Source organism: Capricornis sumatraensis, chromosome X, assembly GCF_032405125.1.
Source record: "Capricornis sumatraensis isolate serow.1 chromosome X, serow.2, whole genome shotgun sequence".
Taxonomy (NCBI): Eukaryota; Metazoa; Chordata; class Mammalia; order Artiodactyla; family Bovidae; genus Capricornis; species Capricornis sumatraensis.
This window is the reverse complement of record NC_091092.1, coordinates 4,704,047-4,731,065: the sequence shown is the minus strand read 5'-3', so window position 1 is coordinate 4,731,065 and position 27,019 is coordinate 4,704,047. Positions and strand designations below refer to the sequence as shown.

Here is a 27,019-nt window from a genome sequence, read left to right as displayed (position 1 = left end):
AGCGGATCTTCCTGACCCAGGGATCGAACCGGGTCTCCTGCGTTGTAGACAGACGCTTTACCGTCTGAGCCACCAGGAAAGTCCTCAATTATAATAAATACTTGTAATTAAAAATGCATAACAATAATTAATAATTAACTTTGGCCACAGACTGCCTAGGATCAGATCTTGGTTCTACCTCTTACTCTCTATGTCAACTTGGACAACTCCCTTAACTTCTCTGTGCCTCAGTTTCCTAATCTTAAAATGAGATAGTAATACTCTTCTATTAGGGTTTTGTGAGGATTAAATATATTCAAATACATAAAATTCCTAGAACAGTTCCTGATACACAGTAAGTACTGTATGTTTGCTGTTGTTGCTGTTGTTATTGCTATTATTATTTGACAATGGCATTCATAAGTGCAAAGATGCTATCACCAGACTATTTAGACTCTAATCTTGCTGGTAATACTTCGTATTTGTGTGACCTTGGCAAGTTCTTAATTTCCATGAGCTTCAGTTTCCTTGTCTGTAAAATGAGATAATAATAGCATCTGTCTCATAGAGATGTTATGAAGATTAATGTACTTAGAATATGTGAAAGCCTTAGAACAGTGCTTGGCACATGGTAGACATTATACAGTGCTTGCAATTCTGAATATCATATATTTAGAAACAGGTGGTCCATATTAATCATATTATCTTGCATCCTGTTCAGATTTTGTTTTTAAATTTTCTAACCCTCAGTGGCAAAGGCTATGCTTTTTCATTATTCAGTTGCAGGTACCTGATGTTGACCACTTTCTTTCCTTCCCCTCTCTTCTCTAAAAAGAAAACAAAACCAAAGCAAAAAAAATTTACCTTTTATATGCAGTCATTCTTGCTAACCAAGAAAACAACTTATTTCATACTATGTGGATATACCAGTATTTTGTTTGTAGGCTCACAACTGGACAAGGTGTTTTCTCCCTATTTTTTTTCAGCTTTTAATAGTGCTGTCAATATCCATTAAGACGTGAAACGTTCAAGATCCCAAGGGAGGGTGTTAGTCGTTACTGTACTATCAATAGGCACGTGCCAATAAAATAAAATTAAAACCATAAGGCTCATCATCCCAGACCAGTGTTTCTCTTTTCATCTCACTCATTCAGAACATATATAATTTGATTAAAGATATGAAAAGAAAAAGAGTGTTGCAACAACATATTACCTTGCATTGGCTATCAAAAATCCTGTGCTCAGTGTAGGATGACAAGAAATAAAGATAATAATGAGAGATGTTTGATAAAGGTAACTAATAATATGGTAAATTTTCTACCCAAACCATAATTATTCAGTTTATAATTTAAAGTTAATTAAGTGCAATTATTTTACACTTCAGATGTCTTTTTTTTAAATGGAAGCACTTCATACCTTTGTTTATATCAATGAGTTGTTTCTTTTTCTTCTGGCGTTCCAACTTTTCTTGTTCAGCTTTCTCTTTTGCAAGCTTTGCCCTCCTAGTCTTCTCTTCCAGTTCTTTTCTCTTGTTGTTTTCTTTCACTGCTTCCTGTACATATAAACAAAGTTAAACATTTTTACAATGCCTATATATTAGAGAAGTTGTGTAATTTAAAAATTCTATATACACATGTGTAGATGTTCAGAGATGGAACAGTATTATAGCAGCTTTTAGGTATATGTGCATGTACTTTTGAGAGGATGAAATAAGCCTAAGATATTTCTTCTTGAAAAAAAAAAAGTATACTCAGGATTAAATTGCTGTTTCCTGGGGAGCTAGAAAATTAGAAACATGAATATTTACAGATTTACCAATAAACATTCTGTCTCTGTTGTTGCAATATGAAATAGTTTTGATACACAAGAAAAAGTTTAATAGGGAAATATGTTTAGCAGGTATCCCACCACTTTTTTTTAATACTCTCCCCTTTCCTGAAAAATGTTTTTTTAAAACCAACTGATAAGATTTTTGTGAGGAAAAATGGGATACATTTATAAAGTACTTAGAACACTTAGTCTATGACAATGATGGTGGTGGGCATGGTGGTGGTCATCATTACATCTAATGGTGCAGGACATGAAGCAATCAGCCGTATTGTCACAGGAAAGACAAACCTGCAAGTTTAATAGCATTTACACGTCAAGATCTTAAGGAATGCTGAAATGTACTTCCAGCTATTGTGTGTTTTATTTTGCATAATGTGTGGAACTCAAGGTAATCAGTACATTTCAGCAGACAGTATGGGATAAAGTTAGAGTAAACAGTTCAGCTGGACTAATAGTACTTTAGAGAAGAGTCATTTTAGAGAAATCTCTATTACAGAGACACATCAACTGCAAGTTCCTTCCATCAAATTGTTCTGCTTTTCTTTTTCCTATTCTGAATCATTAGACCTATTTCACACCATGTACCAACTATTTCACAAAAACTGTTTTGTTCCAAAAACCCCAAAGAAGAAGATTCAATGACAAGAATACATCTACAAGGCTTGGCTTGGAGGTACCTATATTGAAATATTTTCTCTAATATTAAAAGATATAATAGTTTTCATTTATTTAGTTTTTTTCCTGCATTCCAATTTTATTTTTTTAATAAATTTCTTTATTTTAATTGGAGGTTAATTACTTTACAATAAACCTTTATTTGTATTTATTTATTTGACTGTGCCACGTCTTAGTGGCAGCATGAAGGATCTCCAATTTTCGTTGAGGCATGAGGGATCTTTTTTTTAGTTGAGGCACGTTGGAATCATTAGTTGGAGCATGTGGGATCTTAGTTCCCCAACCAGGGGTCGAACCCAGGCCCCTTGCAATGGGAGTATGGAATCTTAGCCACTAGACTACCAGGGAAGTCCCTATAATAGTTTTCAAAAGCCTTTGAAAAAGCACTTTCAAAAATATTCCTCTGATTTTCAAGAATTATTGGCACCTCTCCCTTCTACTCCTGCTATCACACTAGCACATCTAGAATCATGCTAAGAGCACAAAATACTCTGGCTCCTGTAGACCAGCTCAAAGACTTACCACTTAAACCTGAAAAACAGAATCATAATTTTGGAGCAGAGTTTCCTCAGCACTGTTGTCATTTGGGGCAAGAGAGTTCTTGGTTATAGGCTTCCCAGGTGGCTCAGTGGTAAAGAATCCACCTGCCAAGCAGGAGACGTAGGTTTGATCCCTGGATTGGGAAGGTCCCCTGGAGAAGTAAATGGCAACCCACTCCAATATTCTTGCAGGGAAATCTCATGGACAGAGGAGCCAATGGGCTACAGTTCATGGTGCCACAAAGAGTTGTATACAACTTAGCGACAACAATAAATTCTTTGTTGGGGGAGTGCCATGTGTCCTATAAGATATTTAGCAGCACTCTTGACCTCCACTGTCTAGATGCCGGTAGCACCTCTTTCTGGTTGTGACAGCCAAAAATGTCTCCAGAGACTGGCAGATGTTACCCAGGTTGAGCACCACTAACCTAGGGGGTTTTATAGAAATTAATTTATTCACCAACAATTGAAAGTTACCTGTTTCTCTGAAAGCATCTTCTTTTTGCAGATATGGAAACTGAGTTCTGAATGAGTTTAACTACTTGTCTAAGGTCACACATTTATGTAATTGCAAAGTTGAGAAAAGAACTTATGTCTCTTCTCAGTGTTAAATGTTTGTTTGATTCTTTGAGGAAGAAAAGATACTGTTTATCCACATTGGTGGATGTACATTTTGGTGTATGACACCAAAAGCACAAACAACCAAAGAAAGAAACAGATAAATAAAACTTCATCAAAAGTAAAAGCTTTTATCTATCAAAGAATATTGTCAAGGGAACTCCCTGGTGGTCCAGTGGTTAGAACTTGGCACTATCACTGCCAGGGCCTGGGTTCAATTCCTGGTTTGGGTACTAAGGTCCTGCACGCTGTGTGGTGCAGCCAAAAGGGAAGGGGGAAAAGAAAAAAAAAAGAACACTGTCAAGACAGTGAAGAGATAACCCACAGAATGGGAGAAAATATTTGTAAGTCATATATCTGATAGGAATATATCTGATAGGAATATATAAAACCTTTTACTATTCAACCATAAAAAGACAAATAACCCAACTAAAAATGGGCAAAGGATTTAAATGGACATTTTTGCAAAGAAGATATAAGTATATGAAATATATTATTTAAATATATATAAATATATTGCCAATAAGTATATGAAAAGACATTCGATATCATTAGTCACTAGTGAATTGCAAATCAAAATCACAGTGAGGTACCACTTTATGAATACTAAGATGGCTATAATAAAAATCTGAATGCCTTGCATTACTCGTGTGAAAGTAAAATAGTGAGGCATCTTGGAAAGCTGTCTTGAGTTCTTCAAAATGGTAAACATAGAGTTACAATAGGAACCAATGATTCCACTTCTGGATATATATCCAGGAGAAAAGAAAACACATGTTCATACAAAAACTTGTGCTAGATTTTTCATTAGAAGCATTATTTCCAATAGCCAATAACTGGAGACAACCCAAACGTCTATCAACTGATAAATGGATAAACAAAATATGGTACATACTGTTTATGGAATATTATTCAACCATAAAAAGAATAAAGTACTGATACATGCTGCAGCATGAATGAACCTTAAAATATTATGCTAAGTGAAAGAAGTCAAACACAAAAGGCCACATATGGTATGATTCCATTCATATGTAGTGTCCAGAATAGACAAATCCATGGAGAGAGACTACTGGTTGACAGAAGGAGGAGCAGGAATGGAGAATGACTGCTAATGAGTATGGGGCTTCTTTTTGGTCATGATGAAAATGTTCTGCAATTATGTAGTGGTGATGGTTGCAGAATCTTGTGAATATATTAAAAAGCACTGATATGGTACTTCAAAATGGTGAATTTTATGAGATGTAAATTATATCTCAATAAAAATTAATAAAATAAAAAATGAGTATTTGAAAAAGGCAGGATTGAAATAAAATTGTAACTTAGAAAAAAGGCAACATACATTCAGGCTCTGATACTAACAAGTGGCATGATCTTTGGTAAGTAACACACGAGGAGGTGAGTAGCAGAAGAGAGAAGGGAAGTTAATGCTTGTGTCTATTTTATTACCAGTCAGATTTCTGATCTGGTGAACCATCAACCAACATGTGGATGGACGCTTCCATTATCAGTCTACTGGACTATTTAGGTGTTGAGTGCTGTCATTTATTATGAAGATAGAAAAAACTGGTAACTTGCAGTTGTATTTCTTCCTTGTCCTGATAATAACAGCTATTTTTTAATGGAAAATTATTATGTGTCAGGTATTGAAAGTAAAGTACTTCAGATATATATAAAAAACCTACAAAACAATTAGTATTTGTTCTCATTTTACAGATGGTAAAACTTAGGTTCAGGTAGGTTAAATGAGATGTCCAAGGCTCTGCTGCTGCTGCTGCTAAGTCACTTCAGTCGTGTCCGACTCTGTGCGACCCCATAGACGGCAGCCCACCAGGCTCCCCTGTCCCTGGGATTCTCCAGGCAAGAACACTGGAGTGGGTTGCCATTTCCTTCTCCAGTGCATGAAAGTGAAAAGTGAAAGTGAAGTTGCTCAGTCGTGTCCAACTCTTCGCGACCCCATGGACTGCAGCCCACCAGGCTCCTCCATCCATGGGGATCTGCAGGTACTTAAATACCAGAACCACGTATGTTCACTCTCATTACCAGGATGCCTTCCAAGTAAAGTTGTCAGATAAAAAACAGGACACTCAGCTAAATTTGAATGTCAGATAGTATTTCATTCTCTTTTGTGACTGAGTAATAACATGAATTTATTTTTTTTTAGTTTAAGTATATCCCATTCAATACTTAGCATATACTTATATTAAAAAAATTTCATGCAATAGTTGGGACATCTTGATACTAAAACTCATTCATTATCCATGCAATATTTGGGATATACTCATGCTAAGAAAATCAGGTAATACGTGGGACACGTTGATAACAAAAGATTTTAGCATAGTTTATCTGAAATTCAACTTTAACTGGGCATCCAGTATTTTTATGTGAAAACTTTGGCAACCTTATTTCCAAGACTGTTGATATTTTTATAAGTATTCTTTTGTAGACTAAGATTATATAATGAAGATAGTAGAATAATTATAAAAATACAAAAAAGCCCAAATCTAAACTATACTCTGAGAAAAGAAATGATATAGATCATTGATAGGCATTATGCGGTTCATGAACTTGACTCATACTATTTCTATAGCATTCTTCACATTTTGTTTCTTTTATTTCTTAAACATAAAACTAAAAAAAGTGTATAAAAAATCTAAACTAATACAATTTAGAAGAAAATCAGTCAATAATATCACTGAATCACTAGTAGAAAAAATTCATCATAGGGGAATGGGTTAAATTTCTATATGACAGGGAGACTTGCAACTGGCATTCCTAAAACACCATGAATGTGAGTCTATAAACAATGAAGCAGACCAAGCAATAGGCCCATCAGTTGACATCTTAAATGTTTCAGGAATAAATTTAACTATGAAACAATCACAGAATTTGAAATGGCACAATGGCGTAGTCTTAAAGAGACCGAAACAAAGAGGAAAATAATTTCTGTGGCTTGGCAATAATAGAAATGAATGCAGACATCTACAGAGGCATGTACTTTTCAAGTAACACAGACTGTGGAGTAAGATTCAGTTCTGATATCACCAATTCTGCCTTCATGAAGAAGCATCAGGCTAAAAAGAAGATCCTATTCTTCTTGGTGCTTTTACTCTTTGGCTCTGGCTTTAGGAAATTAGAGATGGGAAACACATGCCTATTTAATGATCTCTACATAGGAAATAAATTTACAATGAGAAAGGGAAATCTTAACTATGGTTTCATACCAGCAATCTTTAATTTTACTAGAGAGAAAGATAAGAAATTTCAAAAATTTTGAAATTTTGGTTAACTCTCCAAAAAATATGAAGACTGATGAGAGAACTCTTTTGAGGGATGGGATGTATTTTTTTCATCCTAATTCTTATAAAACAAAATCCAAATAATTAAAAGAATAAAAGCAACAGGAGCAAATTTGAGATTGGAATTTTTAAAAAAACCTTTAAGTAACTGACTGTGATTAACAACACTTTATATCTGTTGAGCCTCACTAAACATTTTAAATGCTAACTTGTCTACTTCAACAAGATTCTCGAGTAGGTATCAGTCATTATTTCTTAGGGTTGGGAATGCCAACTGATTAGATTCTGTCAATGTGAAGAACTGTGTTCTGTTAAGAGGATGCTAATTGAGAAAGTGTTTTGCTAGTAACCTCACCAAGATAAGAAATGCTTACAGAAAAAAAAAAACAAAACAAAACAGTTTTACTGGCATATCTATTTTTCAAGAGTCAGGAAAAAGCACAGGAGTAAAATGCAACAAAAAATGTCTCCAAGATTGATTGTAAAATTTTTGTATTCACCAACCTCATTTTAAATCTCTCACTAATTTAAAGTCTATATTGCCTCACTGAAAGATAAGAATAAATTACAAATCTTATTTCCTTGTTGGGCATAATTAACAAATGAGACCTACAGACTAAAAATGTCATATGTTAAACAACAACTACAACAAAAGCCAAACCTCATGTAAATGATAAGACTTCTCATATATTCCAAGTAAACTTTAAGAAATGGATGAAACTGGTTTAGAAAATTCCAAGGGGCTCAGATGCCAGCCTCTTTCATGTTAGGTCTACACAAACTGAGCATCTTCCAATCTCGTGATATTTAAAAATGAAAACCACTGCCCACCAAAACCTATTCCTTACTTCCATTGCATTCAAGGGCTTTTCATCCCAGTGCTGACTTCAGAGGCACTCTGCAAGCACTGTGATCTCACTGAAAGTCAAAGTATACTTGAGGGACGGAGAAATAGAGCAATTAGCAAGAAAAATGGATCTTGAAGTCGCTTTAACCTGTTTTCATATCCAAGTTCCCATCACTTATCCTAAGAGCTGTGTGACCTTGAACAAGTTAGTTACTTCATTTCTCTGAGCTTTAATTTACACATCTGTAGAACGGAGATGCTAAGTCACTTCAGTCATGTCCAACTCTTTGCGACCCAGTGGACACTAGACTGCCAGGTTCTTCTGTCCATGGGATTCTCCAGGCATGAATACTGGAGTGCATTGCCATGCCCTCCTCCAGGGGATCTTCCTGACCCAGGGATTCGAACCTGCGTCTCTTACATCTTTTTGCATTGGCAGGCGGGTTCTTTACCACTAGCACCAGTTAGTACTACACTCAAATTACAACAGATTAAGGGAAATAATGTTTATATAAAACTGAAGACGATGCCTGGTACAGAGGAATACTCACTACATGATGGCAGTCATTATTATATGTGAAAGAAACATCTGAAAGTAAATGGTAAGCACACATGACCTTTTCAATAGCTTAATTTGCACAATCCCCTCTCTCTTTTTGGGAAGACACGAGGATGTGATCCTTGACTAGAAATGTAGCATCTTGATACCATCTACCCTCCTAAGCATACGGAACATGATTTTCAACTGTACCATAGCACTGGCATTGAAGGTAACATTATTTATTTATTTATTTTGGTCCCACCGCACAGCATGCAGGATCTTAGTTCCCCCACCAGGGATCAAACCTGTGTCCCCAGAAATAGAAGCACATAGTCTTAACAGCTAGACCACCAGGGAAGTCCCTTAAAAGTAATTTTAAAAATCCATATATATATGTCACTATAACTTGGCACTCATGGGGAAAAAAAAAAAAAAAAAAACTAGAAATTTATTTTTTTCTCCTTTGAGTTTTGAATTATCCTGGGTATCTGTGAGAATATCCTTGGCAAGATTGTGATTCATTTTCAGTATTGGAAGCTGTATTAGAAGAGAGTCACACAACCTTAAAAGAATGTATTGAAAATGTCCTGGTGAAAAAATTGGCAATGCTGTTGCCAGAGGCACACTGTGATCACGCCACTGAGTGTTTCTTCATTCATCAGGGATGTCAGAAGGATTCACAAATGATACTGAGTCAAATCATTTGGCAACAATATAAAGAAACCTGGTATACATTATATTGAAAATCTTTTAATACACTAAAGGTGAATCAGCGAGAGATAATTGTTTGATGAAAACTCAGTGAAATAGGTGAATTCTCTCCACATTTTTTATCTTGAACTGTCCTAGCATCTGATCCTTTTTCGCTTTAATTCAAACTGTGCTGTTGGAGCTTTTTTTTCTTTTACCTTCTTTCTGTCTTATACTACCATTTCAGAATTTGAAATTATTTCTTTTAATCTCTTTTAAAATAACACAGGACACTTAAAATTCAAATCAAAGAATTGCTGACCTGGATACTGTAAATTTCTGTTTCTTAGACAAGTATGATGATTCTAAGGATCCATTTTATAATGCATCTTGTTGATAAGATTTCTCAAATTTCCTGACCCAGGAATTTTATGCCCAGAGTAAAAATGATGGGAAAGAGGCCTATTATATTTTGTTCCTCTCAAGTCAAGACCCATAATCTAAACATTCTGAGTAGAGCAGCATACCCTTGTGAACACAGGATGGCCTTTAGGAGCTAAGAAATCTGGCTTAAATCCTAGCTGTCTAGCAACCATCATGCTTTATCTCCTTGGCCCACCTACTTAACTGTGCTAAGCCTGCTTTGCTGAAATACGAAATACCTGTACTTCACAGTGTTGGTCTGTGAATTTTTGAGATATTGCATCTGAAGCCATTAAGCACAGTGCTTGGCACATTAAAGAAGTATGCGGTAAATGGGGTGGTTATTATTATTATATAATTCCACAGTTGGGCAATACCAGTTCAGGATCTGTACTGCCTTTCAAAACCCTAGCCCAGAGGCTTGCGAACATGTGCACACGTGCACTGTGGACGGGGAGGTTTCCTTTTGATACAGAAATCTTGCAACATCCAGTAAAACTATGAAGAAACAAAACATACACTCTTTCTCAGAGCCCAAAATTTTATACGGACAGGACTTGCCTTCTCAATTCATGAATAAAAAGATACAGATAGAATAAACAATAATTTTGGGGGGAAATGGTGTTAATATACTGTACTTAATAGATCTAAGAAACAAAACATCACAGAATATTTTGCTATGTAGTCTAACAATGAAATTTACATATCATCTTATTTAGAGTTCAACACACCTTATGAGACTATGGCAAAAACAGAGAGATGAAGTTTCCTGGGGAAAGGCAGTAGATTTTTTTTTTTTTCCTGTTATTGTTTTTTAACATCTGGAGTTAGTTCTGTCATCTCCCTGAGAAAATAAAGCACATACTCCAAGGCCATTTGACCTGGAAATAAGAAGTTTTATTTCTTTTGTATTTATCTCAGAATGTCGTATTCATTTGTTCTGCTTAAAGCAGAATTAGCGTACACTCAGTCCTCTACCCCAGGCTTTGCAAAACTCTCCTCAAGTGACCAATAGGAGGTTGCTAGTTGGTGGCTCAGTGGTAAAGAATCTGCCTGCCATGTAGGAGACACTAGAGACATGGGTTCAATCCCTGGGTGGGGAAGATGGATAAGGAAATGTCTACCCACTCCAGTATTCTTGCCTGGAAAATCCCATGCACAGAGGAGCCTGGTGGGCTAAGAGTCGGACACGATTTAGCGACTAAACAATAAGAATAACAAAGTCTTGCTGGAAAACCATCTACTGGATGATTTCAAAGAGAAGATATGATGATATAATCTTTTTGCTTGTTGGTGGGGTTCTCATTTAATTTCAGGCATAACTGGAGGCAAGATAGGTAGAGATGAAAAGGTTGTCCAGACCAGTGAACTAGGGTTATAGAAGCAATGTCCTTTCCCTGTCCCAGAGATGTGCTGAGCATGACAATGCAAAGGAAAGGCAATTCTATGTATGATGCCTCATTATCATCTTCCAAAATAATTTTCTTTAACAAAATTCTCTTTCCTTTCCAACACTCTGTTACATATAGATAGACACCTAACACACTCTGCTTGAACTGTTCTGGCTCCTAGACATTTCTGCAGTTTGCTGCACTTGCCTGTAATCAAGGATAAGAGTTGCTGGGAAACTCAGATCCCAATATATGTTACCACTACCGATGTGGAACTTGGGCTGAGGTCCCTATTTGTTAGGATAACTGGGTGAAAATCCGAAAGAATACCAAAGGTCACAGTAAATCTGGACTCATCTACTCTTCCAGATCTTTCTCACTCCCATTTGAGAATGATGATATCAGGTTACACAATGTGAGAGATGAGCTTTTCAGCCTCTGAACAAAGAATTGAACCACCAGATGATTAGCAAAAAAAACCCCTATATAAGATAGTACAATGATTTGGGCACAAATTAAGGCTTTCCGTTAAAGAAAAGAAGGAATCTTACTCTTTAATTAACATCAAAGAGCTTTAGATATTCCTTTTCTCTAGTTTCACTGTGTTTAGAGGGCATATTGGATTGAAGGAGTCGTGACAAATGCTCAGGGCACAGAATTTTCAGCTGCAGCCACCATACTCTGAGAGTCAGTACCTCTGAAGACTCTGTCAGCACTGTAATACTGCTAAACTTTTTTTTTTTTCTTCCCAGATATTTCCACTTATTACAGTACAAATGACCTATAAAATTCCTCTTATGCAAGATCTCATGAATACTTCATCAACCAATCAACTATGATTGTAACTGAGAAGTCTTTCTTTCTCACTGGGGTAATTGAAACCTTGATTAGCTTGCTCGAGTACTTAGGTGTCTCTGTAATAGACACGGAACAAATGTATTGATACTGTAGTTAGACAGAGATTCAAGTCGTGCTTATTAACCTTTGTAAATAAGGTATGAATCACAGAAGTGCAGGCCAAATAACCAAATCAGACAAAATAGATACTTTCTACCCTCTTAGATTCTGGAGAGATGCTATGTTCTTTCCTTCCTATAGACCGGATTGTTCTTTCTCCACCTCCTTACTAGCTTAGACTGACCTCTCCCACACTTAATTTTCACCTTCCCCTAAAGTTGTGTCTTTCTGCCTCCTTCCTTCCTCCTCCTTCCTCTTGGTCTCTTTGTCAGAGAAGGCATCTACTCCTACTCAGAGCTGAAGAAAAACCAGCCCTTCCAACAGCCTACATGATCTGGTCCTCTCCTACTTGTCCTGGGTCATTCAGTTCTATCCTCACTGCTGAATTTCCCTCAGAGACTTTACACTCGTGTTCTTTCTGCTCTCACACAGAGCTACCAAAAGGGCTTCCCCGGTGTCTCAGCTGGTAAAGAACCCGCCTGCCAATGCAGGAGATGCAAGAGACCCAGGTTCGATCCCTGGGTCATGAAGATCCCCTGGAGAAGGGAATGGCAAACTGCTTCAGTATTCTTGCCTGGGAAATCCCATGGACAGAGGAACCTGGTGGGCTACGTCCATGGGGTTGCAAAGTGTAAATGTCTCCTAATCAGTGAGGATTTCCCTTATCATCTTACATAAAATAATCCACTAATGAACTTCCTAGCTCCACCCCCCATCACTGTAGTTTCCTTACATAAAAGGTCAAACCTAGTTAAACTTTCGATATGCTTCACATTTTCTAAGAACTGGAAGCTGGAGTTCGTCAGTTTACATAATAATACTTTTCTGCCTGGGAATTCTCAAAACATGAAATTCCCCAAAACATCTCTACACGTAATTCCCTACACTTCTCATATTTCTTTCTTGTGGAAAATCTGAGTGGCCGGGAACATCGCCCACCTTCAAATGGTTGGCTCTCCAGATCATCTAAAGGTTATGGTTCACTGACTTCTGTATTTATTTTCTTTAAAATGCCAGTGTGTAGTGTTTCCAAGGCCTGAAATCCATGACATTTGTCACGTGGAAATAGCACCACACACTGCAGTGAAAATTCACTTGTGTAGAGATTAGTGTTTGCACAGAACCTCCAAGGTTACAAGGAAAAAATCTGTTTTCATTTTGGAAAGGAGATCTTTGTTTTCCCTGCATGGTCCACACACATTTGTAACACATAGCTTTGCCAGTGATCTTTTGGTTTCAGACTAAACTGTCTCAGGTTCGGGTGGAAGGTTTAGATGAAAACTTTCTTGAGTTTATTTGTATAACTAACTCCCTTTTGGCAGAGGGGAGACTCATAGAAGAATCTGATCTGTTGCAGGAGAGGAAGACAGGTAAGTGAATTCCAGCCCTCTCTTGTATTCAGCACAACCAGCTTTCTGTTCAGCCTCCTTAAGAAACAAATAAAAAATTAATGCATCTTTCACACACTGTACATATCAGGAGATTTGACAGACAAACAGATCTTTGCACACCAGTGTGGTCGTGAAGAGAATCTCAAAGGTAAATTATTCAAAAAGGGAAGAAGGAAAAAAAAGAAGACTGTTATGTGCAAATCTCCTTGGATATTAAACTTGCAGTTGGTTACAAAGTGGTCATGCTTTGTAATGAAGGCTGGCTATAATCCCCAAGGCCTTCTTTTAAAATTTGCCTTACAACTGCAAAAACCATGGGATCTGAAGTTGGAGGAAAAACTGCCTCTCTCGTCACAGTCCATTAGAATGCTGAACTCTGATTAGTTAGAAGTTAATCTACAATCTGGAGCATGGTAGAGGTTTTCAAATGCTGCAGGTTTCTGCAGACATATTTTTCTTCATAGCTATTGGAATATCCCTCTCTCCATCTGGGAAAGAAAAACAATTGAGTTTGACATGCCTCTATGGACCTCGACTTGATTAAACTCTATGAAGCACTTTGAGTGCCTACAGGAAGTTAATCTGTAATTTTTAAAAAAAAAATTCTATTTTGAATCAAAGGAACAAAATGAAATTCTCAAGTTATTGATAAATGGGAAAACATCTCGAGGAGGGTTGGGCGGGGGGACATGGCAAAACAAGTGGCATGTTTCAGCTCTGTGAGCTGAGTTTACTGCCTTATTAGTCACCATCTTAGACGATAGAAGCAGCAGCACAATCAATAAGGTTTTCAATGAGACAAATTTGGGTGGGTTGAAAAGCACCTCGGAGACTTCAATAAGAACATTAAATTATGTTGACAAGGAGAAATATACACTCAGAACAGGAAAGACCCCCCAGTGCTCGCTGCAGTCTTCTGCCTGTGAGTAGGGTTCCATGACCTCCCACAGGAACCAATGCTGATAGTTAATCACTTTGAAAAGGAAACACTTCCCTATGTCTAACTAAAAGCTATCAGTTTCTCAAGCCCATAGCTTGTCTATCATCTGCTGAGAAATAGAAACCTGGTCAATATCTTCCTTAAGTCTTTACATGTATAAACACATAAAACAGTATAATGTGTTTCCTTAGACACGTTATAATGTTATAACAGTATAACATGTCCCTAGGAACCACTTTGGTGCCCAATGAGTCCCACAAAAGTAAAGCTGATTCTCAAATGTGTGGAGTGAATTTCCGAGTTTGTAGGGTAAATGTTAGGAGGAAGGATGGGGTCAGAGAGGTCTTTAAGAAAATTAGTCCAGACTCCAAATTAAGTCGCTCAATATCATTTTCTAAAATAACAACTCTCAGAGAGTTTTTTCTATGGATTTACTAATGTTTAGGTTTTGCTCTGGGTTTTCTCTACTTGTTGGACATTATTAGGTTTCTTTGTTCTCATATGTATGCCCCGCACTCCCCAAAATAAACAAAGCTAGGAAAATATACCCTAAAAGATGGGTTAACCAGTATCTACAGTAAGGATATTCCCAGTTGTCATCCTCTAATTCTCTCAACTTATCATAGCATTTGTTTTGTAGCATTATAAGGTGCAACTGTAAATTTACAAGATTGGTTCCAATATATCTATTTAAACCAGGAACCCCATCCTTCAAATGGCCACCTTGGGAAGCCACAGACTTATTTTGGTGAGGGCTATTATACTGTGATTGAAACTCCTCTTTCAGAATTGACCTCTGAATCAAATAAAATCAGTCTCATTAATTTAGATTCACAATATTTTTGACCAGAGACTTGGTTACCCTGTTCGATCATACTTCTTATTAATAAAACTTGGCTCAATATCACTTTAGGCTGTTTTTAAAAATCAAATCCACCCTCAAATTGCAAAGATTTAGTACCCCTGAAAAGATCTAAAGCACGTGCTACATAACCCTTAGGAAAAACCTAAAATAGGCATTTCCAAAATATTTTGGGAAATGTTATTATCTTTTGATTAAGATAACAACGGTGGTAAAAGTCCTTAAACTCTACACACTTCTGATTTGAGTTTAAAAAATAGTCCCTCCTCATATACCACTGATTCATGATAAAAATCATATGTGAAGAATCAAAAATCTTTCTAGTGAATGTGTACATGTTCCTGTATCTATGCTATCTGCTTGATGCCCTTAATTATTTTACATTTGACTAGTTCCTCAGTGAACCTACTTCCGAGGGAAGACACATATCCAAAAATACTCATATATATATATATAATTTGCATATACCTATTAAATTTTTATATGTAAATAAATTCTAATAAAGTGTTAAAAAATCCTCAGGACATATTGCCACTGACAATTTTTCTGTCCTTTGGGTGATGTGAAAGACAGGGAAAGGAAGAAAAGGCCCAGGAAGTAGAAAGGTAAGACAAAAGGAGCCATATTTGCATCCAGTGACTTCCGTCTTCTCTGAGAAGCAGGAAACATACCTTGAGTAACTACCATGTAGGAGAATTAGCAAAAGTATTTTACACAAGGTTCTTGTGCTCCTGCAGATGGTGACTGCAGACATGAAATTAAAAGATGCTTGCTCCTTGGAAGAAAAGCTATGACCAACCTAGATAGCAGATTAGAAAGCAGAGACAATACTTTGACAACAAAGACCCATCTAGTCAAAGCTATGGTTTCTCCAGTGGTCATGTATGGATATGAGAGTTGGACTATAAAGAAAGCTTAGTGCTGAAGAACTGATGCTTTTGAACTGTGGTGTTGGAGAAGACTCTTAAGAGTCCCTTGGACTGCAAGGAGATCCAACCAGTCAATCCTAAAGAAAATCAGTCCTGAATATTCATTGGAAGGACTGATGCTGAAGCTGAAACTCCAGTACTTTGGCCACCTGATGGGAAGAACTGACTCTTTGGAAAAGATTCTGATGCTGAGAAAGACTGAAGGCAGGGTGAGTGACTGAACTGAACTGAACTTGTGCTCCTGACACTTAGGGGTCATTTAAAGAAAGACTAGAGTGTTAGAATTCTTTAAGCCGATCTCTTAGATTGTCCATTGAAATAGCATTCTAGAGTCTAGAGAGTAGATCCTACTTTTTTAAAAATCATTGTGAATAAAAGTCACATGTTCAGTTCAATCACTCAGTCCTATCTGACTCTCTGCGACCCCATGGACTGCAGCACACCAGGATTCCCTGTCCATCACCAGGGGAGGGAACCAAATTCTTTGTGAATAAAAATGTACTCTCTTAGACTAACAAAGCACAGACTCTTTCACAGAAGTAAATGAATATGGCTTTGCTCAATTTACTTTTCACAAAGCCATCTTGATTGCCAGTCAGAACTCTGTGCTCTTCTAAGTAAAAAGTGATTGATGAGTTGCTGTCTTACCTTCCAAGATATTAACAGCGAGATGTCCTTCCAGTAATTATGGGGAAGCACCTTTCCCTTTATCGATGTCTGAACAATCAGGATAATTTTTATATGTAGAGAAATGTACATATATACAACATTAAACAAAGAGTGGGAGCCAAGCAACACAAATAAACAAGGAAAGCTGATAGGGCACAGAAAAGCATGGCAAGACGTCCCCTAGAGGTCAAGGTGGCCCTGCAGTGAATTTAACACTTCCATGCCCTTGGATAAAACTGGAGACCCCAAGGACTGCTTCTGTAACCATCATGTCAAGATATGCTCCTCTTTACCATATATGACGTTGTGCTGTGCTTAGTTGCTCAGTCATATCCAACTCTTTACGACCCCATGGACTGTAGCCCGCCAAGTTCCCCTGTCCATGGGATGCTCCAGGCCAGAATACTGGAGTAGGTGGCCATGCCCTTCTCCATGGGATCTTCCCAACCCAGAGATTGAACCCAGGTCTTCCACATTGCAGGTGGATTCTTTACTGTCTGAGCCACCAGGGAAACTTTATATGATGTTAGTGTATGTTAAGTATTAGCATGCATTCAGTTATCCAAATATTTCCTTTCTGCATGTTGCTTCAGTCCTGGCTTAGTTGAACAGCTTCTGAAAGGGCAGGTGCTATGTTGGTTTGTCAGCTTCAGGTATAATATATTCAGATAAGCGTTCAAGTATAATCTGAATAGAGCATCTAATAAAAGGCAGCATGTAGTAAGTATTTTTAATTAATGAAGACAGTGATGAGTAATTTGGTGTAAATACTAGTTTAGCACATGTAATAACAATATTCTGACTTGGGTTTTTCTCTTTTGACAGTTCGGCCTTTTTTAAATAGTTGTGCTTAATTTACAGGCAAACAACTCTAAGGGCAAGGGCAGATTTACCATGAAGCTAAATGAAGCAAGAGCGTCAGGACTCCTCACCTACATGGAGGAGGGGAGGGGCACTGGCAACATGTTCATCTGCCCATGTGTTTTTGCAAAGGTTGCAAAAGAGAAATATTTTTACATATTTCCCCTAAATGGATCTTCCCAATTAATGTAAAAGACCTCACAAATGTGGATGCTCTGTTAAGTAAGTGAAGTCGCTCAGTCGTGTCTGACTCTTTGCGACCCCATGGACTGTAGCCTACCAGGCTCTTCTGTTCATGGGATTTTCCAGGCAAGAGCACTGGAATGGATTGCCATTTCCTTCTCCAGCGGATCTTCCCGACCCAGGGATCAAACTCGGGTCTCCTGCATTGTAGACAGACGCTTTACCATCTGAGCCACCAGGGAAGTTCGGATCCTCTGTTGAGGGATATATAAAAGGATGTATAAAAATCTGAGGTAAACTGTGGTGAAGAGTAAGGGGGGGACTTCCATGCTGGTCCAGTGGCTAAGACTCTGCACTCCCAATGCAGGGGGCCTGGGTTCAATCCCTGGTTGGTGAACTAGATCCCACGCGCTGCAACTAAAGATCCCATGTACCCCACCTGAGACCCGGTGCAGCCAAATAACATAAAATATTTTTTTTTTAAATAAAGGAAATGCCAAACCATGAACAAAATATGGATGACTAAACTCAGAAAAGATGGGATTAAGGGATATAACTGGATCCATAGACATCAAGTAGATATTTGTTTAAAGGACAAAGCGTATCTGATATCTTCCAAATTACCAGAAGCAAAATAACAGGGCCAGTGATTGAACTCTAAGAAGAGAAGCTCTGTTTGAAAAATATAAAGAATTTTACAGTAAGAATGGCAAAGCAGTGGAACCAAGTCAAGTTATGAACCTGCTTTCTCTAATAACCTACTTGAAAGAATAGCTAGGTAGCTGCTAAAAGGGTCTGGAAAAAATGCCAGGAGCCTAGGCTACGAGAAAAACCCACAGGGAATTCCTCAGTTTCTGTGTGTTAAACGCTCAGTCATGTCCGACTCTTTGCGATCCCATGGTCTGTCCATGGAATTCTCCAGGCAAGAATACTGGAGTGGGTTGCATTCCCTTCTCCAGGGGGTCTTCCCAACCCATGGATTGAATCTGTGTCTCCTGCATTGCAGGCAGATTCTTTACCATTTGAGCTACCCTCAGTTTCTATTCTAGGATATTTTGGCTTTAGAAGTATGTATGTCTGAGTCCTTAGTTCATAGAACAGGAAAAATAACATGAATATCTTGCTATTCAACCCCTTAAATCTGGGGTTGCTATAGCCAGAAAGAGTTGATTTGTGAAAATACCTGAAAACAATGTTAGAGTGTGGATCACTTCACAACTGGGTTTGAATCAGGGTATTCTGCTTTAAGATCCTCTTTTCAAAACTAGAAATAATAAGGACATTGTTATATGGTGGTGATTGTGTTCTGGGAAGCAAGCCATTCCATCTGTGTATGAGCACTGCAGCTACATTCCACAATGTAAAACCCATCTCACTTGGGATTATATCCTTGGTCATGACCTGCTGCTGCTGCTGCTGCTAAGTCGCTTCAGTTGTGTCCGACTCTGTGCGACCCCATAGACGGCAGCCCACCAGGCTCCGCCGTCCCTGGGATTCTCCAGGCAAGAACACTGGAGTGGGTTGCCACTTCCTTCTCCAATGTATGTAAGTGAAAAATGAAAGTGAAGTCGCTCAGTAAGTGTCTGACTCTTTGCGACCCCATGGACTCAGCCTACCAGGCTCCTCCATCCATGGGATTTTCCAGACAAGAGTCCTGGAGTGGGGTGCCATTGCCTTCTCTGTGATCATGACCTAGATTTGGTCAAATATCATTGCTTCTTTACTGATGGGGATATCCTTGTCTTACTATGCTAATGTTCTACTGCCCTCTCCTTTACCTTCTTCTTCCCTGGATACTATACCATTATTTATAGAGAAGTTTTCTGGCTTCATCATGAATCTTCTGCTTAAGCTGCCTTATTTATTGGTATAGAGGGATTTTGCCATTAGGCTTAACATGTTGGACAAATAATTTACTAAGGGATTTAGGGAATTTACAGACACACCAGATTTTATTTCTTGTATAAAACTTTCCAATAATAAATGTGTTTTAGATTTGACTTCTTTGAATGTGAACTTCTGTGTAAGGCCTCCCTGGCTACTACAATGAAATCTCAATGTTACTTTCTGCATACTGTGAGTATTAATGCTTCAGGACTATAAAGGTAAAATACAACACTATGATATATTTAACAAATATAATATGACTAAATTTTATCCCATAAAACTTATGACTATTTTTCTTCTTTCAAAATGCAGCAACTCCTGCAAATAAAAGAAGCTGCAATTTTTATTCCCTTCAAAGGGTTTTTGAAGATAACAAGACTTCGCGAAGGTAGAAAGATCAGGTGCATGTTTGAAGAAGAGTCCTTCTGTAATGATTTTTACCATAAATAGAGAAACCTCCTAGAGACATAAGCAGGGGACTAGCTTGTCGTGGATAAACAATGAAGATTTAAGGGGTCAGAGTCAGTCATAAGGGAATAGTAAATCACAAAGTAATGCTGACAAATGAGAAGCTGGAATGAGAAGTGGTACAAATGAAACAGAGTACGCATGAGGTGCTTCCAGTGCACTTGGATAGCGCACTCAAGAGCTGTATGTTCGTGGAAAATACAGGTCACTTTGGGATTTCACAATGACAAGTGATGGGGTGAATGTAGACAAATTTAAGTAATTTTGTCAAATATTTGCTGAATCAATGTTGACAAAGGGTCAAAGGAATCATTAAAGCAATGAAAGGTTTTGGAAAAAACTGGCAGAAGGAGGCAGGGGGAGGAGGCAGACAACAGCTAGAGGGCTTTGAAGCATTTAAAACAGAAGGTCATTTATTATTCGATGTCTAGCACAATTACTAGCTACAAATGTGGTTACCAATCAAGAAATATCTGCTGGCGACTATGCGCCATGCGCTCTGCGGCGTGACAAAAATTCAGAGACGGGTGAGATACGTATATTCCAGAGGAATTCGCAGCATAAAGGAGAAGGTAGGTCTGCACGCCATCAATTATAATGAGTGCAGTGTGACAAAAATCACATGAGCCATGTGATGGAAGCATATGAAATCTCCCTGGAGTTGAGGGGGGAAAGAATAGGAAAGATGTAAAGGCGAAACTCGTCATCGAATGAGTCTTGAAGGAACAAAATGATTTCATCAGGTGGAAGAAAGATGGTGAGCACAAAGACATTTCAGGCAGAGGAAAAGAAGAGTGTTTGAGGAGGAGTTAGAGTGCCAAGGTTTCCAAATGCTTGTTGAGACCTTACTGTCACCCAGTTGTTGCCATTAAAGGTCTAAGAAAGTGAGTCTCACGAAGCCTGTGATCACCCTGTGCAGTATCCAAGATGAGGGCAGCAGCTCTGTCTCAGGGGCATACGTAAAGACGTGAACGTCACCCAGAAAGGAAAGTGGAAATCAAGAGTGCAGTTGATAACCGCATCTCTTCCAATGAATGATGCCCATCTGCTCTGAAAGCTAACCCCTCTTAAAGAGGGACTGCATTTGAAAGTTAAAACGCAAGAGACTGTATCTGTTTTCTGCAATTTCCCTATCAGAAATTCACCTCCACACCCTTGTTTGCATGTGGCATATTAAGGGTCAGCAAGTGTTTTCTGCAAAGGGCCAGACAGTAAATATTTTCAGCCTTTGGGGTCATATGGACCCTGTCTCAAGCACTCAGCATCGCCATTACCATCACAGAATGAAAGCAGCCACAGAAATACATAAACAAAGGAGCTTGGCTGTGTGCCAATATGACTTTATTAATAAAAGCATAGGGCATGCTGGATTTGGCCCCTGGATCATAGATTGCTGATCCCTAATCTATACCACAAGGGAGGCATTACCAAAGGATGCCCATCAGAAAAACACAGCTGGATTATGAGACCACAACAGATAGGTTAAGTTGTGGAACGTCCTTGATGGGAAGAAGTGAAATCCTAGACCTAGGAAGATTAGGCAGCTGCGTACATGATGTCATTTCAAGAGGTACAAGAAAAGTTGTCTTTCTCCCCAATATTTCCTCTATCAGCAAGCCATGCAGCAAGAAGTTCTTGACAGCAGATTAATCTGCCTCTGCCAGATTAAGGCACTGTCTGGAATTTAAAGAGCACACATGTAGTAGAGAATGAGTGACATATTAGTGCTGCATTAGTTTATCAGATCAATTAGCTGACAGCTGGCAGGGAACAAGGACCAGGACGAAAAGAATTCAAAATGAACTCAAAGTCTTTGTAAGTCCCATAGAATTTTTCATATTTTTGCATGAAAAATATGCTTTTATTCTATTACATGCTTTGCTATACATCCCATCTTTTGTCAGAGCTTCCTGTCTGCCTCTAGGTAAAGATCTCTGCATAGCCTCCATATTCTAGAAGATAAGGTTACTGTATTTAATTGAAATGATAAAGCTCTTAGGAAGACTCTTTCTCTCAAGAGGGGCAGAATTCATTTTCTTTCTCCTATACCACAGAAGGATATACAACTTAGGAAAATAGAATTCATAATAAAAAACATCTAAAAGTAACTGGTACAGTGAAGAAGGCTGAGCGCCGAAGAATTGATGCTTTTGAACTGTGGTATTAGAGAAGACTCGTGAGAGTCCCTTGGAATGCAAGGAGATCCAACCAGTCCACTCTGAAGGAGATCAACCCTGGGATTTCTTTGGAAGGAATGATGCTGAAGCTGAAGCTCCAGTACTTTGGCTACCTCATGAGAAGAGTTGACTCATTGGAAAAGACTCTGATGCTGGGAGGGATTGGGGGCAGGAGGAGAAGGGGACGACCCAGGATGAGATGGCTGGATGGCATCACCGACTCAATGAACGCGAGTCTGAGTGAACTCCGGGAGATGGTGATGGACAGGGAGGCCTGGCGTGCTGCGATTCATGGGGTCGCAAAGAGTCGGACACGACTGAGCGACTGAACTGAACTGAACTGAGACTTTTAATATAGTATGAAAGAACCACCACATAATTATGATTATGTGATAATCATAATCATAAGGCAATATACTTTATCTTGATTTTTTCTTTATAAATCTTGTATTTTAAACTAAGGAGCAAGAACTTGGGGAAATACTTTCTTAGAGGTATCATCTGATGAAGGAGATGTCATCTGATGAAGCCTTATAACACTAAAAATAATATTCAAAATCAAGTTTCCAGGTTGTTGGGGACATCAACCCATATCTTCCATCTAGAGATTATAATAGGTCGCTACGATAGTTATTATTTTATCTATATTTTACTTGATTATCTGCCTTGCTCTTCTGAATCACTGCTGCATTTGTCTCTAATGTACACGGAAATTGTTTCTTTTTCTTCTAGACCAAGGAGAAATGAGCAAAACAAATTATACATTATTCCAAACTATTCCATCTCCAGTATAAACAAGTTTGGCTCTTTCATGCACTATTAATAAAATCTGAAAAAAATAAAATAACTTCAGCTAAACCATCATACTGAGTAATACCACTAATTTGAACACAGAATTTTTAAGATCTTGAAGGATAATACACTTTGAACATATTACTTGCCCCTTGCCAGGGGGGAAGTTTGATGAGGACATTATGTAAAACAAAAAGAGAAGGAAGATTATACTGGTTTATTTACAGGTGAGTCCCAATAGTCAGTGATGAGTAGCGTGGCACCAATGATCAGGTATTCTGAAAAAGGCATCATGAAACGAGCTAATTAATATTTTAAATCACAGCTGAAGGAATAACTACTAGCATGTGATGATCAGACACATACAGGCATAAGCTGCTGGGAAGTATTACAAGTAAATAAAAATTTTAGAGCTTAAATCTTCACAAGATTTTATTTTAAGAAAATATATTCACAATCTATATACATATGTACATGCAAAGAGATGTCTGGAAGAATGTATGGCAAGCTATTAATATTAGTTATCTCTGGGTAGTAGGGTTTCAGTTGATTCTTTTTTCTTTTCTGACTATGGTTTCCAATTTTATGCATGGCAAAACCAATACAATATTTTAAAGTAATTAGCCTCCAATAAAAAAAAATTAAAAAAACATATTAAAAAAAGAAAAAAACTGACAAAGAATTAATTTCCAAAATATACAAGCAGCTCATGCAGCTCAATACCAGAAAAAATAAATGACCCAATCAAAAAAAATGGGCCAAAGAACTAAACAGACATTTCTCCTGTTTAGAAGAAATGTCTTCTTCTAAAGAAGACATACAGATGGCTAACAAACACATGAAAAGATGCTCAACATCACTTACTATCAGAGAAATGCAAATCAAAACCACAGAGAGGTACCATCTCATTCCGGTCAGAATGGCTGCCATCAAAAAGTGCACAAACAATAAATGCTGGAGAGGGTGTGGGAAAAAGGGAACACTCTTACACTGTTGGTGGGAATGCAAACTAGTACAGCCACTATGGAGAACAGTGTGGAGATTCCTTAAAAAACTGGAAATAGAACTGCCTTATGACCCAGCAATCCCACTGCTGGGCATACACACCTAAGAAACCAGAACTGAAAGAGTTCACTGCAACACTGTTTACAATAGCTAAGACATGAAGCAACCTAGATGTCCATCAACAGATGAATGGATAAGAAAATTGTGGTACATATACACAATGGAATATTACTCAGCTATAAAAAATAACACATTTGAGTCAGTTCTAATGAGGTGGATGAAACTGGAGCCTATTATACAGAGTGAAGTAAGTCAGAAAGAAAAGCACCAATACAGTATACTAATGCATATATGTGGAATTTAGAAAGATGGTAACGGCGACCCTATATGAAAGACATCAAAAGAGAACAGATATAAAGAACAGACTTTTGGACTCTGTGGGAGAAGGTGAGGGTGGATGATTTGAGAGAATAACACTGAAACATGTACATTACCATATGTGAAATGGATGACCAGTGCAAGTTTGATGCATGAAGCAGAGCACTCAAAGCTGGTGCACTGGGACAACCCAGAGGGCTGGGATGGGGAGGGAGGTGGGAGGGGGGTTCAGGATGTTGGGACCCATTTATACCTTTGGCTAATTCATGTCAATGCATGGCAAAAACCACCACAATATTGTAATTAGCCTCCAATTAAAATAAATAAGTGAATTTAAAAAAATTAAAAAAAGATAAAAAGGCACTTCCTATAGTTGTGGTTCAGATGTTGATGCTCATAGCTAAATTAGTTTACAACTCAACTGCATTAAATCCCCTAATTATTCATTTATTACCATGTATACTATTTAAAGAGGCCAAATACCCTAAGGACAATTGCTTTATTTTTGTTTTTAATATACACTAATTCCTTGAAACTGATGATCAAGTATATTGATAGATTTATTCAGTAAAGAGCTTAGTTTTATGTTAGATAGCCAATATATTTTGGAAATTTTTCCAAGAATATTCAGAAGTCATGTACCTGTAACACCCTATGATTTATTATCCTCATTGCACAATTATCTGATGTAAGGAATAGCATGTTGGTTTATCATATTTATATAAAATAAGTAAAAATATCATTTTATTACAAAAAAAGAAAAATATATTCATAATCTAAATATATATGTACACGCAAAGAAATGTCTCGAAGAAGGTACGGCAAGCTATTAATATTAGTTATCTCTGGGTAGTAGGATTTCAGTTGATTCTTTTTTCTTTTTTGACTATGGTTTCCAATTTTCCTAAAATTTACATGTACAATTTAAAAATTTGATAAGTCATATGAACCAGAACATCTTTCAGTGATTAGTAATAAAAACAATAATACACATCCCTTGGCAGTGGCAATAATGGAGACGACCTAAAGGCCCCGGGAAAAACAAAAGCAAAAAACAATACTTTTCACTTATCAATAATTGAACTTACTGTTGTATACTAAATTTATATGACAATCAGATACATTATTAATTCATCTAGTACAAATTTTGCTTCTTAATTTGAGTCATCTTGCAATGTTTTCCACATGAAAACTGAAAACAAAACAAAACTTTAACAGATAACCCTAAGGTCAGGCTTCTCAACCTTGGTAAGGATTATTTCTTTCTGTGGGGGACCTTAAAGTACATTGTATGTTTAGTGGCCTTCTAGGCTTCACCCATTAGATGCTAGGAGCACTTCCTCCCTGTTTGTGACAACCAAAAGTGTCTCTAGACCTTGCCAAATGTCTCCTGGGAAGCAAGATCATCCCCGAATAAGCCCTACTACTCCAAATTAACACCAGACAAGTCAGTCTTTAAGGAATTGATTTTGCCCTAGATAAATTGGCTCAATTGACCTATTGCTCAAGAGAGCTGTCAGTCATAAGAAGTAATTGAAGCTTGGTTACTCCTTGTCCAAGCATATGATGGAATAACCTTTAGATCATAATAACTGCCTGAAAGCTGCTTCTCTGTAAATGAAACAGCTATCTTTGCACTTTGAACTCATCATAGAAAACTAAGAAATATACATGTTGATCACTAAACATTAACATCAAATCAGTTGGGGAAGAATAAAAACGGAAGGACTTCTTTAAATGTGAAAGGCTGCGATACAAGTCACTTCTTTGAAGGCTTCCTTACATCAGACAAAACAAATGTCTCTCTCCCCTCCTCTCACAAGCCCTTTGTATATATGTATCATTTTATTATTAGAATTTGTTGCTTCAGTGCTCTTTCCCACGAGAATGTGAGACTTAGATGACCAAAGTTTTGATTTTCTTCATCATTGGTCATTTGGTTCATTCATTGCTGAAGTAATTCATTGAATCAATGAATTATATATATATATATATATATATATATATATATATATATGTGAATGTGTGTACACATATATACACACACACATACATACATGCATACACTTAGTGATTAGCACTACTCTTGGCCCATGGTAGGCTGATCACAGAGTAATCACAGTAGTGCTGGTCACAGAGCATTTGGAGATAAACACATTACAGGGTAAAATGTGCTAGGATGGAGGTATGAAAGTGCCCAGAAGGGATGTCTAGACCAAAGCTGGGGCAGCAGGGAGGGTTTCTTAGATGAAGTGACTTCAACACTTTGTAAAGGAATTGGAGAGGAAGTGCGGGGAGAAGAAGGGGGACTGGACATATAGGCAAGAGGAGCTCCATACGCATGGGTCCACGGGGAGTCCTCTCTTGGGCTGCCTGTAGTGCAGGGCCGCTTTTCTGATGAACAGATAAGGATGAAGCAGAATGAAGAAAAACAGCAGGCTGAAAGGGTGGCACCAGTAGCATTTTAGCCTCTGGCATCTTCCTGCTTAGGTTTTAACAGGCAGGCTTTGATACTAATCAATAGCTTTAGCCAGTCTCAGGCCCACCAGGAAGGTCAGCTCATATACCTTCTAGCTGATCTTATAACTTCCCTACTAGTGAAACCTAGTAGGATCCTGTGAGACTCCTGGGCATGGAAGCCTTTTTGCATTCTCCTTTTCTTGTTTGAAGGGAATACATTACAGCCTCCAG

General features: G+C 37.8%; 1 protein-coding gene across 1 annotated transcript in view; it reads right to left on the bottom strand.

Moving 5' to 3' along the window:
• The window catches only part of DIAPH2 (diaphanous related formin 2), a 980,877-nt gene that overhangs the window by 218,102 nt on the left and 735,756 nt on the right, over positions 1 to 27,019 (bottom strand). The window contains exon 26 of the mRNA XM_068961943.1: positions 1,396 to 1,531. Within this exon, the coding sequence (XP_068818044.1) occupies positions 1,396 to 1,531 (136 nt within the window). The remainder of the gene's footprint in view (positions 1 to 1,395; positions 1,532 to 27,019) is intronic.